Here is an 18,879-nt window from a genome sequence, read left to right as displayed (position 1 = left end):
TCAGGTCACTCTAAGAGCTTCTTGTAAAGCCTTCAGTTTGTTTAGAATGCTGCAGCAAGAGTACTGACAGGGACTAGAAAGAGAGATGATATTTTCTCCTAATTCCATCGCTTACTCTCAGGCTACCTGTTAAATATAGAATTTAAAATCCTTCTTAAATAAGGTCTTAAATAATCAAGTCCAATCTTATCTTAAATAAATAATAGTAGTATATTGTCACAGTAGGCCACTTCTCTCAGACTGCAGAATTACCCGAGTTTCTCAAAGCAGAATGGGAGGAAGAGCCTTCAGTTATCAGGCCCCTCTTCTGCAGAACCAGCTTCCCTCTCTACTTTCAACATTAGGCTTAAAATTTTCCTTTTTGACAACTCTGGATCAGGTGAGCCTGAATCCTCCCATAGTTACGCAGCAATAGGCTTAGGCTGCTTGGGGCTTCCCATGATTCATTGATTGTTTCTTCTTCGCTCACCTCATTTTCGTGTTCTGTGCATTTATCGACCATTATTATTTTTATTCATTAGCAGTGATTAAACTCTATCGCTCTCTTCTAGTGTGTCTTTTGTCACTTCTACTCTCCCCTCCCCTAAATAGTTTCTTCCTGTTAAAGGCGAGTTTTTTTGTTCGCGTTGTCACCAAGTGATTGCTCATAGGAGTTGTCTGATTGTCGGGATTGTCTAAAAAGATAATTTGCCATTATTAACTACAATGAAAATAAGATAGTTTGTCTCAAAGTAATGCAGAAAATATTGAATATGAACAGCTTATCTTATCTATTTAAGATCTGTGTGTTTGAGTATTTAATCATTCTCTGTTTCCAGGATACTACACCTGTGTCGAGGTTATATTTACGTTGCGACGGCAGGTCGGTTTTTACTTGATGGGAGTTTACGCTCCAACACTGTTGATTGTTGTTTTGTCCTGGTTGTCATTCTGGATCAACCCTGATGCCTCAGCTGCAAGGGTGCCACTAGGTGAGTACCACAAAAACACATTTTGCATTCTTTGTTTGAATCACTTTACATTTAAGTAAACTGTAACCAAATGTTTGCATTTCAGTGCTGGGTACCCTATACAGAGAAGTGTTTGGCCTAAGACTCCTCATGCTTAAATTTCAATACAGGCATTGATTATTTGTGTTTGCAGGTAACACAGCTGCTTCTTTATTCAAGACAGTTGGACACCTCAAAGGAAAAAAAACATACAAATCACTTAATAATTGTTAATTTCCACTTAGGTCTTGCATTGACCATGCTGGTTCATTGTCAATACATACTGGTGCAATTAATGGGACAATGAATTACGTTCTATTACTGTGCTTCCCTTTAAAATCTCAGCTTTGAAATAGGTTTCTTGAAAACAGCAGCTGAATTCATGAAAACACTAAATTTATGAAAAGCATTTGTCAAGAGTTTGTTAATTTTGACAGATGATTTTCGTTTAATATTGTCACCTAAATTCTTTTACTTTTAGTATAGTTTTAGTTAACCAAAAGTCATAAGATTATTGTTGATTAAATCTAAAGTTGATTCAGTTGACTAAAATATAAAGTGTAGAGGTCTCATGTCTTTCCAGTGAGAGTAGCTCCAAGGGTCAACCTTTTGCTGTGTTTTCATGAGAAACAAGGAGCATGGGAGAAAGCTGTACCATGTACTGAAAAGAAAGAAAAGCAGATGTAGATTAAATGTCTATGTCTAACCTTAATGCACAAGGATCATTTCTAAACTTGTCTCACCTGTCTCCCCAGCTTTATCGGTTCTGATTGAATCCAGTCTCCCCAGCAATGCCTGATCTCATGTTACTTTATATAAAATGGACCCCATTAAGTTCCATAAAGCTTGCCATCCAGATTTTAGAATAGAGAAATGGTATGGCATCTTTGTGTGTACATGAGCATATTCTTATTTGTTGTGGCTACGACTGTTACTGGAAGACAAACTGATAAATTTGTCATTTATCTGTGTAGAGCCATATATTTTGTTTCTTACATTTCACCTTCACAAAGCTACTGTAAAGCAATACTTATCAAACCTAGTTCAGTAATCAATTGCTATGAACATGTGGTTATTTCAGCATATATAGCATGTAATTCGGGCAAATATAAAGCAAATCTGACTATGCTGGCCTTTACAGAATTGTAATTGGATTAATAAGACATGACATCAACAAATTTAATAACAAGATGCATGTCTCAGAGGGGCTTTAACCAGGCCATTTTCTGAGAAACATCCTCTTCCTGATGTTAAATTTGTTTTCAAGTCCTATTGAGAGCATTATTATATGCATGCATGAGATTTTCATTATGAATCAGTACCTAATTTCAGTCAAGATTCCTCGTTGCTCTGTTCCCACAAAGACAGATTGAATATTGAATGATGAGAAAAAAAAGTGCTAGCTGTAACTGTAGACTGATCATTCACTTCTTAAAACTTTACCTCACTAAAACATATTTTAATACTACTGTTTCCCTCTGCTCAGATTGACATAATGATGCAGCCATACATTTAATACTGTGCTTGATAAAGGATCATAATGTTCAATTTACAGAACTCTTAAAGAAGGCATTCAGATGTAACTGAGTTGTAGCAAATGCGATGTTATATGTATATTCAATATGGTGTATTATAATGATCACTACTTTTAAAATTGAATCTCCTCTTTTTGATGTATCCAAGCAGAATTAAATGATCAGAAATCTCAATTACCTGGAAATGATTATTATAAAATGGTAAAATTAACATGTTAACGTCTGTGCTTTTCTAGGTATTTTGTCAGTGCTTTCGCTATCCAGTGAGAGCATGTCCTTGGCTTCAGAGCTACCAAAGGTTTCCTATGTAAAGGCTATTGATATTTGGCTCATTGCCTGTCTGCTCTTTGGTTTTTCATCCCTGGTGGAATATGCTGTAGTCCAGGTCAGTTCTTGCAAACAACCACTCACACTGTACTGTAAAATACATCTTGCTATATATAAAATATCTGTGTACACATAGCTTAGTTGGAAAACCTACTTGGGGAACAAGCCTTGGGACAAGATAACAATAACTGCATCAGCAATTCAACAAAATATTTGCATACTATTTTGCAGTGTAGAGGTTTCTGTCAGAGTTTAGGGTCCAGATGCAGATGTGCAGAGATGGAATTCTAAACAAAAAGCAAGCGTTTATTTTGGCTGCCGTTTGCTGTTTTTGCATATTTCTCCATCTCTGAGTGAAGTCCCCTCACAGTCTTTTGAGATGCAGCACCAGGCTTATAGCCTGGTTTATAGCTTGGTGCTGCAGCACACACACTATTAAACCGACCAGAATCTGTTTGTGCGTTTGCAGTTGGAGACTATCCCAGTTGCCATTGGTGAAGAGACAGGGTATACCTGGACAGATCACCAGTCTCTAGGCTATAATAAAAATGAAATGTTTATTACTTAAATTCAAAAATAGTACCTAGAACTTTTCATTCATGTTTCCCATGGAAATAAGTTGACAGAACTTAAAAGGAATCCTAGTAATGGTCAACAGTGGCTAACACAGAGCACTGCAGTCAAGCGAGCCGACATCAATTTTCTTACACTGACTGCACTAAGCTTTACAGTAGCGCTTCTTCTTTGTTGCTGATTGAAAACACAGGCGCAAGCACACACACACACACACACACACACACACACACACACACACACACACACACACACACACACACACACACATACAAATGAACACATTCACTTTTTTTCTCTTCAGGAAATTAAGAGAAATTAAGCTCCTGCACCATTGTTTTCCTGATTGGGTGTTCATTTATTCTTCTTTTCAGTTTGGGTGGCAATGTTATTCTTCCTTCAGCTACTCTACATCTCTGTCAAGGTTGATTTCTATCGGCAGCAATATCCCACAGAAAATAAAGGACAATTATGCTCGACTTCAAATTCTCATCAGATTCCTCTTCTTGGACATCTCATCGCAATCCACTGCACAAACATAAGGACATTTCTGTTCAAATTCAATATAATATTACATAAAAATTTATCTGTGATTGTGGACATGAAATTGCCAGTTGACTCTTCCTCTGGGTTACCTTCTCTACATGTCTGCCAACAGGCTTATTTTAATAAATAAAAATGTACATAAACAATCATCTTCAATAGTTGACATGAAATTCAGTGGAAGAATGCTTGTAAATCCCTCCCTCTTTGGGATTTGCTGACCATAACCCATCTATTAGACTGTCTTTTAATCAATTTTAACTTTGGTTTTATCGTTCTTCTATTGAGTCTGTTTTATCTCTTTGTTTGGTGGCATGGTTTGGTCAGACCTCTGTCACAGAGAAAAACTCAATAAATCAGATTTTGCCTCTCTGTACTCTAAACAGGTACAGAGGGTGGCTTTATCAGTTCTTTATAATGGTTCCCATTCTCTACGGGGTGAATTTCAGTGTCTTCCCTCTGGACGGAGGTTTCTAGTTACAAGATGCAGGACAAAGCATTATAAAAACAGCTTTGTCCCTGCTGCTCTCACTAAACCTAATAAGAACTGTTTTTGGTTTGAGTCATCTTGTCTATTTACCAAATATGTCTCTGTCAGGATTAAATACGTGTGTGTGTTTTGTGAAGGGATGCCATATGCTATCTTTTTTTCTGTAAAACAAATTTACCTAAAGGTATAAATACAGTAACCTTGAACCTTGGAGGGGCTGAACTGCTGATCTTTAATAATAATATGATTAATAATAATAATAATAATACATTTTATTTGAATGTGCCTTTCAGAACATTACATACATTTTTAACACAATGTTATCACATTCCTTTGATGTGATGTGATCATATTGCGTTGACTGTATTGAGCAAAATTGTCCTTTAATTTTTGTGGAATATTGCAGCCAATAGAGATTAAACTTGGCACAGATTTACAGCAGTTGGATGACAGTAAGAATGTGTTGAAAGTTTCAGGTCAACTTTCAAGGATAATTTTTAATTTATTTTCGAATGTGCCTATGTGCTGTGTCTCAGTCCAGCTCTGTCCAGCGATTGATAGGATTTCAGCCACTTCTATCTGCCAGTGGTACATGCAGGGCCCGATCCTTCCATCATAATTCTTCTCCCTGCCTCCTCTTCTTTCTCAGGTTTCTGATGCCTGAGGTATTCACTAAGTACATGATCAGTTGTGGCTGTCTTTCTGATGTATTCATGGTTCTTTATTGTTTTTTCCTGAATTTTTTTTTTTGCTTTTATTTTTTGTGGCACTCGGGCCTCTACAGCCGAAGGTTTTGTTGTCTTGATGTCAGTGGCATCACCTCCTTTGGCCAGCTGATTATACCAACCGGCAGGGTGTAGGCGGTGATTACCTGGATCTTTTTCTCCCCATTCAGCTGACTCCTCAGCACCTACCTTCTCTCTGCAGGTATTTGCTGGTTGCGGTTTTCCTAGTGGCTTCTTCATGGTTTCCATTTGCCTGTGGGATTCCAAAGTACTTGTAGCCGTCCTCAATGTCTGCCTTCTGCTAGTGCAATCCCCACAGTTCTGACTACCTTCCCTCTCTGCTTCTCCGAATGACATTTAGCTGTTGTTGCTTTATATCCTCGTGGTGTGGATGAGTGAATCGATGTCTCGTTCACCCCTGGCATACAACTTGATGTCATCCATTTAGAGGAATTGGCTAACAGTTGCTCCATTCCACTGTCAGTATACATATTCAATCTTGTTAAAGGTATGGGTGATGGGTTTCATGCCTATGAAGAACAGCAGTTGGGACAGAGCATCTCCTTGGTACTTGATGGTGACTTGTTCAGTTGTCTTGAATTTGGCCTATAGGTTATAGCATTGTTGTTCAAATTACAAGGACATGGATGTGAACAGCTGTCTCCCTCAGGATAACCCTGGTTTGGGCCGTACAGTTTTATACTACAACAATAACAAGTACTATTATGGGTATCTTCTTCCGGAAGCAACGTGGCAGTCCTGTTGTCTCCTTATGAGTCTTCACTCTGTCCCCACCTCCTATCTGCTCCTTTTTCCTGGAATCACAAAGACAGACACAAAAACACCTCCCTGCCTAGCGCTGATCATTTTAATATTACTGATTCTACATGTCTAGTTCAGGACATTCTGTTCAGACTCCCTTCAGTCCAGAGAATATCCTTCTAACATTATCAAGTGTGATGTGTAAGCATGTTGCAAAACCCTCTGCGCTAAGTCAACTCTTCAATATTTCAGTCCAGACATGCCGCTGGATGAAGCTTTTGACCTTCAAACATGGAGCGCTAACTTGTTTATGAGCACACTGCATTGTGTATATAAAAACAATAAAACCAGCTTTGTTTAATCATTTTAAACCCTAACACTCTTTCTTTTTTACCAATTCCTTATGTGCCTGATCCTCTTAGCTGCTATGCGGCCTGACAGGAGCTTCCGTGTTGTGCTTTGGCAGGTTATCATTCCCTTCTGGGGATCCTTGGGGATCAGGACTGTCTGGCCTTCTGTCCTATTCTGGGTGTTTCTTATCTATTAGCAGCTAGTTCATTTGTACTGGAAGCTGCTTATGGAGTGCAGTTAGCTTCTTTAGCCAATAGGTGTGAATATATGACACGTGAAGGTCTGCCACTGTGACGGTTACTGGATCCTGTTCAAGGTGGTGCTGTGGTCCTAGCTTCCCTATCTACTAAGCATTGTTGTTATGAGCCCCATCCTTGATAATACTAATATTAATAATAATTAATAATAATCATTATTAATAAATTGATTTGTATAGCACTTTTTAAAAGATAGGCTTGCAAAGTGCTTCACATTTTGAATAAAAGTCACACACTGCAGATAAGTATGCATGTTAAAACATACTGTCACACCTTCATTTCAGCCTACAGGCAATTATGGTCTATCCTTCAAACTCCACCATTAACCACCGTTACCTTCACCCTCCACATCTTGTCGAGCTCTTCTCTGAGCCCTTGGTATTCCTCAAGCTTCTCGTGTTCCCTCTTTCTGATGTTGCTGTCTTTGATGCCGCTACATCTATCACTACAGCCGTCTTCTTCTGTTTGTCTACCACCACTGTGTCTGGTTGGTTAGCCACCATCATTTTGTCCGTCTGTATCTGGAAGTCCCACAGGATCTTAGCTCGGTCATTCTCCACCACCCAGTCTCCCAGTTTGACCTTGGGACTTCCAGGCCATATTCGGCACAGATGTTTCTGTACACTATGCCGGCCACTTGGTTATGGCGTTCCATGTAGGCCTTGCCTGCTAGCATCTTGCACCCTGCTGTTATGTGCTGGATTGTCTCTGGGGCATCTTTACACAGCCTGCACCTGGGGTCTTGCCTGGTGTGATAGACCCCAGCCTCTATGGATCTTGTGCTCAGAGCTTGTTCTTGTGCTGCCATGATTAGTGCCTCTGTGCTGTCTTTCAGTCCAGCTGTGTCCAGCCACTGGTAGGATTTCTGGATATCAGCCACCTCCTCTATCTGCCGGTGGTACATACCGTGCAGGGGCCTGTCCTTCCATGATGGTTCCTCGTCTCCCTCCTCTTTCTTGGGTTTCTGCTGCCTGAGGTATTCACTGAGCACTCGGTCAGTTGGGGCCATCTTCCCAATGTATTCTTGGATGTTCGTTGTCTCATCCTGGACTGTGGTGCTGACACTCACCAGTCCCCGGCCCCCTTCCTTGCGCTTAGCGTACAGCCTCAGGGTGCTGGACTTGGGGTGAAACCCTCCATGCATGGTAAGGAGCTTTCTTGTCTTTATGTCAGTGGCTTCTATCTCCTCCTTTGGCCAGCCTATTACCCCAGCAGGGTACCTGATCACGGGCAGGGCGTACGTTTTGATGGGCCGGATCTTGTTCTTACCATTCAGCTGACTCCTCAGGACTTGCCTGACCCTCTGCAGGTACTTGGTGGTTGCAGCTTTTCTAGCGGCCTCTTCATGGTTCCCATTCACCTGCGGGATCCCCAGGTACTTGTAGCTGTCCTCTATGTCTGTAATGTTGCCTTCTGGTAGTTCAATCCCCTCAGTTCTGACTAACTTCCGTCTCTTTGTTACCATCCGACTACACTTCTCCAGTCCGAATGACATTCCAATGTCATTGCTGTATAGCCTGGTAGTGTGGATCAGTGAATCGATGTCTCGTTCACTCTTGGCATACAGCTTGATGTCATCCATGTACAGGAGGTGGCTGACAACTGCTCCGTTCCGTAGTCGGTATCCGTAGCCAGTCTTGTTAATGATCTCACTGAGGGGGTTCAGGCCTATGCAGAACAGCAGTGGGGACAGAGCATCTCCTTGGTAGATCCCGCACTTGATGGTGACTTGTGCTATGGGCTTGGAGTTGGCCTCTAGTGTTGTACGCCACATCCCCATTGAGTTCCTGATGAAGGCTCTTAGGGTCCCATTGATCTTGTACAATTCTAAGCATTCCAGTATCCAGCTGTGGGGCATTGAGTCATAGGCCTTCTTGTAATCAATCCAGGCAGTGCACAGGTTGGTCAGTCTGGTCTTGCAGTCTCGGCTGATTGTTCTGTCTACCAGTAGCTGGTGTTTTGCGCCTCTGGTATTCTTGCCAATCCCTTTCTGTGTCCCGCTCATGTATTGACCCATGTGCCTGTTCATCTTAGCCAATATGATGCCTGACAGGAGCTTCCATGTAGTACTGAGGCAGGTTATTGGTCGGTAGTTGGAGGGGACCGGTCCCTTCTTGGGGTCCTTGGGGATCAGGACCGTCCGACCTTCGGTTAGCCATTCCGGGTGTCTCTCGTTAACTAGCAGCTGGTTCATTTGTGCTGCCAGACGCTCGTGGAGTGCAGTCAGCTTCTTTAGTCAGTAGGCGTGAACTCCACCAACTCTTCATACTGGAGACCCTTTCTTGGATATCTGCCACTGTGATGGTTACTGGACCCTGTTCAGGGAGGTCGCTGTGGTCTGCCCTCAGATCCACTAGCCACTGAGCATTGCCGTTATGGGTTGCGTCCTTCTCCCATATGCTCTTCCAGTATTGCTCCGTCTCCAGCCTTGGTGGTGCTGTTCTCTTATTATTATTGTTCCCTTGCCACTGAGAGTACACCTTTGCTGTATGTATATATATATATATATATATATATATATATATATATATATATATATATATATATATATATATATATATATATATATATATATGTATGTATATGTATATGTATATATATATATATGTATATGTATATATATATATATGTATATGTATATGTATATATATGTATGTATGTATATATATATATATATATATATATATATATATATATATATATATATATATGTATATGTGTGTGTGTGTGTATGTATATATGCACATTCAATTCAATTTTGTTATCTACAAATTTGTAGATATGATTTTCTCAAGTCAGACATTTGAGTTTGATTAGTTGGCATGATTTATATGTCAAGCGTTGAAATAAAAAGATTCCTTAATATATAGAGAACCCTAAAAACCTTTCAATTTTCTCTCCTTTCTTGTCTCTATTTCTCTTTTCTGTGCCTCACTCCTTTTTACTTTTGTTATAAAGGTGATGCTGAACAGTCCTAAACGGATCGAAGAGGAGAAAGCCAAAATGGCCACAAAAGAAAAAGCTTTGAAGGAGAAAGAAGGAAAGAAGCCTTTAACTAAACCTAACAACACCATCAATGGCACTGGTGGAACACCAATGCACGTCAACACTCTGCAGGTGATCACAACTTGGGTAACTGACTTCTAAAATCTGTAACTATAGTGTATTTTACATTGTTTGTCATAAGTGCACATCTATCCTTAAAAATCAATACAAGAAAAAAAGAAAATTTTTGAGTCTAATAAAGAAAAATATGTGCAGGTCAATACTTAAATTGTCTAATGCATATAAAGGAAATGGCAGGTCAAGATCACCTCAGGCTTCATGCATGCAGCAGTGAGTGAAAAGAATACTAAAAGTATGGATGTGCACAAAAAGCAAAAAATGATCCAGGAATTTTTTTGATTTATAAAGCAATACATGAGCATATATATATATATATATATATATATATATATATATATATATATATATATATGTATATATATATATATATATACATATAGCGATTAGACATCATAGGATAACTGGATATACCACACTAATGAGAATGCATGGTTACTTTGTAACCCTGGGATTCAGAGTAAAAGACTACAGTGGCTTGCAAAAGTATTCGGCCCCCTTGAACTTCTCCACATTTTGTCACATTACAGCCACAAATATGAATCAATTTTACTGGAATTCCACATGAAAGACCAACACAAAGTGGTGCACACGTGAGAAGTGGAAGATTTTTTACAAATAAATAACTGAAAAGTGGGGTGTGCGTAATTATTCAGCCCCCTTTGGTCTGAGTGCAGACAGTTGCCCATAGACATTGCCTGATGAGTGCTAATGACTAAATAGAGTGCACCTCTGTGTAATCTACTGTCAGTACAAATACAGCTGCTCTGTGACGGCCTCAGAGGTTGTCTAAGAAAATACTGGGAGCAACAACACTATGAAGTCCAAAGAACACACCAGACGGGTCAGGGATAAAGTTATTGAGAAATTTAAAGCAGGCTTAGGCTACAAAAAGATTTCCGAAGACTTGAACATCCCACGGAGCACTGTTCAAGCGATCATTCAGAAATGGAAGGAGTATGGCACAACTGTAAACCTACCAAGACAAGGCCATCCACCTAAACTCACAGGCCGAACAAGGAGAGGGCTGATCAGAAATGCAGCCAAGAGGCCCATGGTGACTCTAGACGAGCTGCAGAGATCTACAGCTCAGGTGGGGGAATCTGTCCATAGGACAACTATTAGTCGTGCACTGCACAAAGTTGGCCTTTATTGAAGACTGGCAAGAACAAAGCCATTGTTAACAGAAAACCATAAGAAGTCCCATTTGCAGTTTGCCACAAGTCATGTGGAGGACACAGCAAACATGTGGAAGAAGGTGCTCTGGTCAGATGAGACCAAAATGGAACTTTTTGGCTAAAATGCAAAACGCTATGTGTGGCGGAAAACTAACACTGCACATCACTCTGAACGCATCATCCCCAGAGCACACCCTTGGCTAGGCAAGGGTCTGCCCAAGACCCCACGTTAAGCAAACAAGAGCTTTTCCATCTTCCTAATTGTCTGAATGCACCTGCTATACACTGTGAAGACCCAGGGAGCAGCCTAGCATAGAGCTACGTTATGGTCCGACCCAAGAGGGAAGTAACCACAGCCCGAGCTAAATGGGAATAGGCTAAAGCCCACCAAGAACCAGGTTCCATGGGGGAACTGGGCATCCAGGTCTACAAGTTGAAAGTCACTGGGAACCGCTAAGAAACGTCAAGATTAGGATGGAGTCAGTCCCATAAGTGCTGGGGGACCAATACGAACTGCCTTGATTGCTGCCACCACACCTCCCATTGTAACTGTAACTGCAGACTTGCCCACATCCAGCTGGGATTGCAGGAACCGCAGAGTGGTGTAAAATATGGCCTCGTGGGGGTCCAACTGGTGGACGGCACACCAGGAGGCAACAGTCTTCAGTAGTAGGAGTAGGCAGCTCTAGTGGATGGTGCACAAAACTCCTGCAGAGTTTGCACCACTGGCTCAGGCAGCCCTAGGGCACAGAGCCTCTCTCTCTAAAGGGTCGGGCCATCTGCCTGAGCCCTGCAGGGAAGAGATGGATGGTCCTGCTCTTATGAGACTGGAGGTCCTTTTGGACAGGAAGCACCCATGCGGTCCAGTTCAGGAGCGGTGGGATTGCTGAAAACCATGGCATGTGAGGCCAAGAGGAGCCACCAGGATCCACTTCCTCTCTTCGTTCTGGACCTTTTTTCTGATATTTTTCTGAGTACATAAACCACTGACCGCAGACAATACCCCAGTAAGGTCCCCAATGCCACAGCAAGGTTTCACTGAGCGTGTCATGACCCCTTGACCAATGTGCCAATAAGCCTGGATGCCCTCCCAATATTGTGGCCCAACTCTGTTCTCTGGGAACTAGCTACTGGCTAAATACAAGACAAGTTGTATTTATCAGGGGAGAAGCACAGTCTCCAGTCAACGGCTCCCCTGGAGCTAGGGCTAGAGAGGAGCTGCTAAGAGGCTAATCTGAAATAAGCCACAATCAGGGGGAGGTAGAGACACCTACCTAGGCCCTGCTCCCCCCTCACACGTGAGGCAGCCACTTTCCCAACTGCCCTAGGCATATCAGAAAGTGGAGGGCCAGTGCACTTTTCCCCAAAAAACAAGAATGGGTCTCTCCAGTTTATGCAGGCAAGACAGAACAGTCTATGAATGACTGAGGACTTTCTCTGGCCAGCATAGCATGCTTGCTTATCGCTTAAAGGCAGCACATAATAGCAGAAATAGCACTTAATGTCTAACTTCACGGCACCATGAGGAATACACTGAGCTCTCTCTGCAGCCTGGAGACAAAACTCTCACTTGCTGGTCTGACAGTTTCAGACCTGAACCCGTGAGACCACAGGAAATACGCCAGAAGGATTACAACAGGACACAGCGACACTGAGTGGGAAACTCATTAGACTGCGATAAATAGACTAGAGATAACTTCAGTCCAGCACTTGACCAGTATGCATTGCCAATTTCCATTTTGAAAATGTTCCTTTTGATGGATCAGATTTTCTGTAGTAGTGCACAAATTCTCCTCTTAAGTTTGTTGTAATAAATCCCAACTTACTTGGGAAGTGGTATATGCCTCTTCAGGTCTGGTTTTCTATGTCTATGTTTATTCATGAGACCCCTGGTCTTATTTCTCGAACGCTGTTTTTGAAAACTGTTTTCACACATGAATTATGGACACCTGGAGGAGAATCTGGACATGAACATTGTCTTAAGCCAAGTTTTGTCACTTGCTGCATATGCGTAACAGAGCATTCTATGCATTTAATGCATTCTCACTACTGCAAACGTTCTATTTGGTTTTAATAAAAGGTGGTGATTGCTCTATTTTCGCATTAGCTCATTCAGATATTATATGGACTCTATATATGGGAATTGATTAATTGTTGTCTAAGCCAACCAATTTGATTCTCATTCAAATGTTTAGAAAAGTTAAAGACTGTGCTACATGTGTGAAAATAGCTGAAAGGCTCCATGTAACACCCTAGAGGGAAATTTCATTTCAAATCATCAAATTTTTAGAACATTTTAATTCATTAATTCAAACAATGCCAGAGATTTCAGTGTGCAACAAAATGGCCTGAAACTGGCCATTTTTCAAAGAAAAAAAATATCTTGATAAGTATTTTGAAATATAAAGATAAAACCCCACCGCACTCATTATATATGTTATGTATGTGTCATAAATTTTTTATGCAAATGAGAGACTATTTAGCAAAAGGCCTGTCTCTGTTTGAGATGGAATGACTTAATAGCAATATCTGTTTTATAAGAGCAAAAAGAAATCTATTAATGTTGTTCAGTCAGCATGTGTCTTTTACCAGGTCGTTGAAACCCGCTGTAAGAAAGTTTGCACTTCGAAGTCTGACCTTCGCTCCAGTGACTTCAGCATCGTGGGATCTTTACCTCGAGACTTTGAACTTTCTAACTTTGACTGTTATGGTAAACCAGTTGAAGTTACAGGGGCCCTCAAATCCCAAAACAAAGCCAACAAGAAACCACCACCACCTAAACCTGTCATACCGGCAGCTGCTAAGCGCATTGATCTTTATGCAAGAGCCCTTTTTCCCTTCTCTTTCCTCTTCTTCAATGTTGTCTACTGGTCAATCTATCTGTAAGAGGAAGAAGAAGAAAGTGATTTGTATCTTGGGTACAGAGCGGACAGTGCTGACATTAAAAGTACACTTTTCTTTGATAAATCATATAGTAAATTTATATATAGGTCATTCCATTAAAAAAAAATCTGTTTAATCAGATAAAAGTTCCCACCTTACTCTGTCAGAAACAGCTTTCATGTACAATATTTTTAGTATTTTCAAGGAAGCAATGAATAATATTACCTTCATCCTGTCAATATTTTCCAAGGTACATGGATGCTTGAAATTTCATTTGTAAGTGTCAACTCAACCTATGGGTTAGATATCGGGTTAAAGCAAGTTATATCATGGAAGGTCTCCTTTTTACCTACATTTTCAACCTGTTCACATCTGCTATACAGGTATACAACACAAAAACTGGTGGGTTGTTTGTTTGTTTGTTTTTTTTAACAATGGATATGTGCCATAAAACAAGCTATTGCAGAAATCCACCATATGTGATGAAATTAGAAATGACTGCAACTAGAACATGTTTCCAACAAACTAACAGTAATCTCTGAGCAGTCTTACTCGTTCAGCAGTGTTGATGCTCCAAGGAAACCATGCCTATCACAGCTTTATTCCAGTCGATCAAAACAGACTGGAAACTGTCAGTTTGTCTGGTGTCAAAAATACAACCATTATGAAGGCTGGATTTATTATTGCCAGAAGTTCCTACACAAGATTGCACGTCGTTGCTAACTAACAACTCTTTTTTTCTGTTTAGAGCCATGTTTGCAAAGCTGCAAAAACCAGTGTGGTTCCCGGGTATAACTGCAAATTTTCACAAATATAAAACTTAGCGTCCTATTGCTTGAGTTCCCTTAAAGCCTGTATATTAAGTAGGCACTGCATGTTTGTCTTTGTGTAATACAGGACATTGTGCTAGTTATAACCTAAATTATGCAGTTTAAAATATAACTGTATCCTGTGCATTAGAAATAAATGCTTTTTATTGAGGGTAACATTACTGGTCACACTTCATGCTAAAGGTATAGTATTCTAGAGTGGCCAATGTGGATGAGAATCGAGAAAAAGAAGGTTCTCTACAAGAACTGGTTCCTAGTAGTCCAATTCCTTGGAATTGTTAGTCTGCCTGCCTGTCAATCCCGCTTATCAGTTCTGGCATGTATTCTACAATTAGCTGATTTCAGTTATGGAGGAGCAAATTGTAGGGCAGTTTCCAGCGTGGATACGAACATAATTTTTATTTTTATTGCAAAAAAAGGAAGTGCAAACTGCATCCAGGACAGAACAGGTTGTTGCTAATATAACAGCATGCAAATGCTAAGCTATCCAAGATCCCAGAGCGATGCTAAGCTGAGTGAATGCTGATCCCAGCCCATGGCTGAGCCATCACTTGTGAGCTGCCGTGAAGCCAGCTGCCACTGAACTTCATCCAGTAACAAACAGATGAGCAGTTAGGCTGCAGGCTTCGTTTCTACCTGTTTTTATTTATATATTTATATTTATTTATATATTTATATAGCCCAAAATCACAACAATCTGTTCATGTTTCTGAAGTAGAATCAACATGGAGATCACTTAAAAGTCTCTTTGTGCTTGTTTTCATTTTTTTTGTGCTGTAGGCTTTGTGTTCATACCTAAATACTAAGAGAAATATTATATGTGTCCTCATTAGGGCAGGGATTTGTGTTGATGTGTGGGACTGTAAATTCAGGTTTATATTGGCAAATGGTAATTATGAGACAATATGTTTTCGTTCATTTGACCGAGAAATGCAGTTATAGTGTAACAAAGTACTTCCTCCTCCTTTTGAGTAATGACCCCTGATCGTAACAAAGAGTGGAAATACCTCCAACATCCACAAATATTTGACCCACCGGATGTAATTAATTTGCATGAAAGTAATGTCTTTGACATGGTGCTTAGAGATGTTGGTGACTCTGAAAATGAGAATGGATACGGGAATCGAATCGATAAGTGAAATCAATCATGAAATCCCATCCCTAGTGGCGAATAATAAATAAAATAAATTCCATGATGAAAATATAATCCAAAGGGAATAAAAAATGTAAAAATATTCTTCTGCAATTTCCCTGTTGTTTCAAGTTTGACAGTAGAAGCATGATTAAATTTATTTATATTATAACAGTCTTAATTTAGACATTTTATTGGCACCATATTGAAAAAAAAGAAACGTTTTAATGTTTTTAATTAGATGCCGTGTTTTCATATTAAGGTAAAAAAATCCAAGTCATATTAGATTCACGGCCTTTTTTTCATCACTGCGTCAGCGCAACAGAGCCAGACTGGAAGGCTGACACTTGTTACTAAGACTAATCTTTTTAGTGGTTGTGATTGTGGAAGTCCTGTGATCCTTGTGCTTTTAGATCTTACTGCAGCGTTTGATACTCTTGACCACAATATTCTTACCTCTCGTTTGGAACACCTGGTTGGCACCAAAGGTGCAGCACTGGATTGGCTTCGTTCATATTTGAGTGGCAGAACGTTTAGTGTTAAAGTTGAAAATTTGGAGTCCACCTCAGCCCCCCTTCCTTGTAGGGTGCCTCAGGGCTCAATCCTTGGCCCTCTTCTTTTTTCATTATACCTGGTCCCTTTGGGGTCTATTTTTAGAAAACACAAAATATCCTTTCACTGCTAGGCAGGCAACAGCCAAATTTATTTGCCTTTAGCACCAAATGGCCCAGGCTCCATCCAAATCCTTTTGAACGGCCTTGAAGATGTCAAAGCTTGGATGGCTCTGAACTTTTTGAATTGCAATGAGAGTAAAACGGAGGTGATTGTATTTAGACCTAATAATATTTCATGCAACCCGCTTAGAAATTGTGGTTGGCTAGGGTCTTATATCAAACAGCATGTGACAAATTTGGGAGTCATTATGGACTCAGATTTTAAATTGAACAAACATATTAGTTCTGTGTTGCAACAAAGCTTTTTCCAGTTGAGGCAAATAGCAAAGCTGAAGCCAGTTTTGTCAAAATGTGACATGGAGAAGGTAATACATGCCTTTATTTCAACATGGCTTGACTACTGTAATGCACTTTATGTTGGAGTCAGCCAAGGGTCTCTTGCACGTCTTCAGCTCATTCAAAATGCTGCTGCCCGCCTCTTGACTGGTACCCACAGGCATGAACATGTAATACCTATCCTGTCCTCTCTTCATTGACTTCCTGTTCATGACAGATTACTTTCAAAGTCCTAACGCTGGTTTATAAATGCCTTAATGGTCTTGCTCCCCCATACCTTTCCAAGTTGCTTCAGCCTTATATTCCTTCGCAGACCCTTAGATCAGCTGACCAGCTGCTGTTGGTTGTCCCAAAATCTAGGCTAAAACATAGAGGAAAACGAGCCTTTTCAATTATGGTCCCCAAGCTTTGGAATACGCTCCCTTTAAATATTAGACAGGCATCTTCGTTTCCTGTTTTTAAGTTGCTTTTGAAAACACACCTTTTTTCGATATTATGTGTATTATTATGTTTTTATGTGAGTGTCAGTGGTTTTATCTTGTGTTTTACCCTTTTGTTTCTGTTCAGCACTTTGGGCAAACCTTTCGTTTTTAAATGTGCTATATAAACAAATTGGATTTGGATTAAAATACACTGCTCAAAAGAACACGTTTTAATCAGAGTATAGCATCAAGTCACTTAAACTTCTGGGAAATGGATCTGGTCATTTAAATAGCAGCAAGGGTTTTTAATCACTATCATCTGCTTTGGTATTTATGAAAGTGAACCTGTTACCTAAAATTCCATTACCTTACATAAAATTTAACTTGGTACTGGGTACAGGGGGTAATCTACTAGTCGGACGATTGGTGTTTCGATTCCTGGCTGCACCATGTGTATGCCAAAGTGAGGAAGAAGAAACACTTCTATCATGGGAAGCTCCCAGCAGCCCAGGGCTATTGCAGTAAAACTAAGTGAGGATCAGAGTCACCTGATTCAGCCTTAACTATATGCTATATGGTAGAGAGGGTGTCTTTCTCCCAAATCCGAACTGGAAGCTGGTTCCACAGAAAAGGGGCCTGGAAAGTGAAAGGCACTGTCTCCCATTTTACTACCCTAGTAGTCAAAGGTAAACTAGCAGTCTGAAAACAAATGCTCTATTGTGGAGCCTGGGTCCTCAAGACCTTGTATGTGAGGAGCAGGATTTTGAATTCAATTTGGGATTTAACAGGGAGCCAATGAAGAGAAGCCAATGTAGTCCCTGTCAGGACTCTTGCTGCAGCACTTTGGATTAACTGAAGGCTTTTCAGGGAGTTTTCAGGACATCCTGATAGTAATGAATTACAGTAGTCCAGCCTAGAAGTAATAAATGCATGAGCTAGCTTTTGAGCGTGACTCTAAGACAGAATCTTTCTAATTTCAGAGAGATTGCCCAATTCGAAGAAAGCAGTCCTACAAATGTTTTTAATATGTGCATTGAAGGACATATCCTGGTCAAAAACAACTCCAGTATTCCTCACAGTGTTAATGGTAGGTCCACTACTAGTGCCCTGTAATTTAATGCCATCCATAGCAAGAATCTGGTTAGATACCATATTTCTAACATTCTTTTAGGCCACAGTAGAGTAAAAGAAAATTAGAGGTCATCCAGGTCTTTACTTTTATAAGAAATTCCTGCAATCTAATTGGTGTGTGCTATCTAAGTTACTACTACGGATACTGCCAAAGGCAAGCATGGATAATGTAAACAGAATTGGTGTTAGTACACAAAGTGTGGCATCCATAACTAACGACTCTCCATTTACATAAACAAATTGGAGTCTGTTAGATAGATATGATCCAAATCCCTGCAGTACAGAACTTTTAATATCTTTAGCATGCTCTAATTGCTGTAATAAAATATTATGGTGAACAGTATCAAACACTGCACTGAGGTCTAGCAGGACAAGCACTGAGATGAGTCCACTGTCAGAGGCCATAAGAAGATCATTTGTAACCTTCACTAAAGCTGTTTCTGTGCTGTGATGAGCTCTGAAACCTGACTGAAACTCTTCAAATAAACCATTCCTCTGCAGATGATCTTGTTAAATGTTTTACAACTACTCTTTGAAGAATCTCATTAGGAACTGTCAGGAATGACAAGCGTGTGGGGCCTATATTGACTACTGAGTACCATGTTGAGTGGAAGGAAC

At 40.3% G+C, this 18,879-nt stretch overlaps 1 protein-coding gene across 2 annotated transcripts in view; it reads left to right on the top strand.

Annotated features, from left to right (window-relative positions):
• The window catches only part of LOC147327119 (glycine receptor subunit beta-like), a 68,751-nt gene extending 50,428 nt beyond the window's left edge, over window positions 1–18,323 (top strand). Inside the window, exons 8-11 of one of the 2 annotated variants that reach the window (XM_086294750.1) lie at window positions 819–971; window positions 2,761–2,909; window positions 9,511–9,669; window positions 13,446–18,323. In XM_086294750.1, coding sequence (XP_086150876.1) covers window positions 819–971; window positions 2,761–2,909; window positions 9,511–9,669; window positions 13,446–13,739 — 755 coding nt within the window. In that variant the 3' untranslated portion in view covers window positions 13,740–18,323. Of the gene's footprint in view, window positions 1–818; window positions 972–2,760; window positions 2,910–3,798; window positions 4,387–9,510; window positions 9,670–13,445 lie in introns of those variants that run through there. The other variant, XM_086294752.1, reaches the window with a different exon arrangement.
• Window positions 18,324–18,879: the final 556 nt, after the last annotated feature.

This window comes from Aulonocara sp. 'chitande type north' Nkhata Bay, linkage group LG6 (assembly GCF_057382095.1).
Source record: "Aulonocara sp. 'chitande type north' Nkhata Bay isolate Kocher_YH1m ecotype deep benthic linkage group LG6, A_spYH_male_GT1.1, whole genome shotgun sequence".
Classification (NCBI taxonomy): domain Eukaryota; kingdom Metazoa; phylum Chordata; class Actinopteri; order Cichliformes; family Cichlidae; genus Aulonocara; species Aulonocara sp. 'chitande type north' Nkhata Bay.
This window is presented reverse-complemented; position numbering and strand designations above follow the sequence as displayed.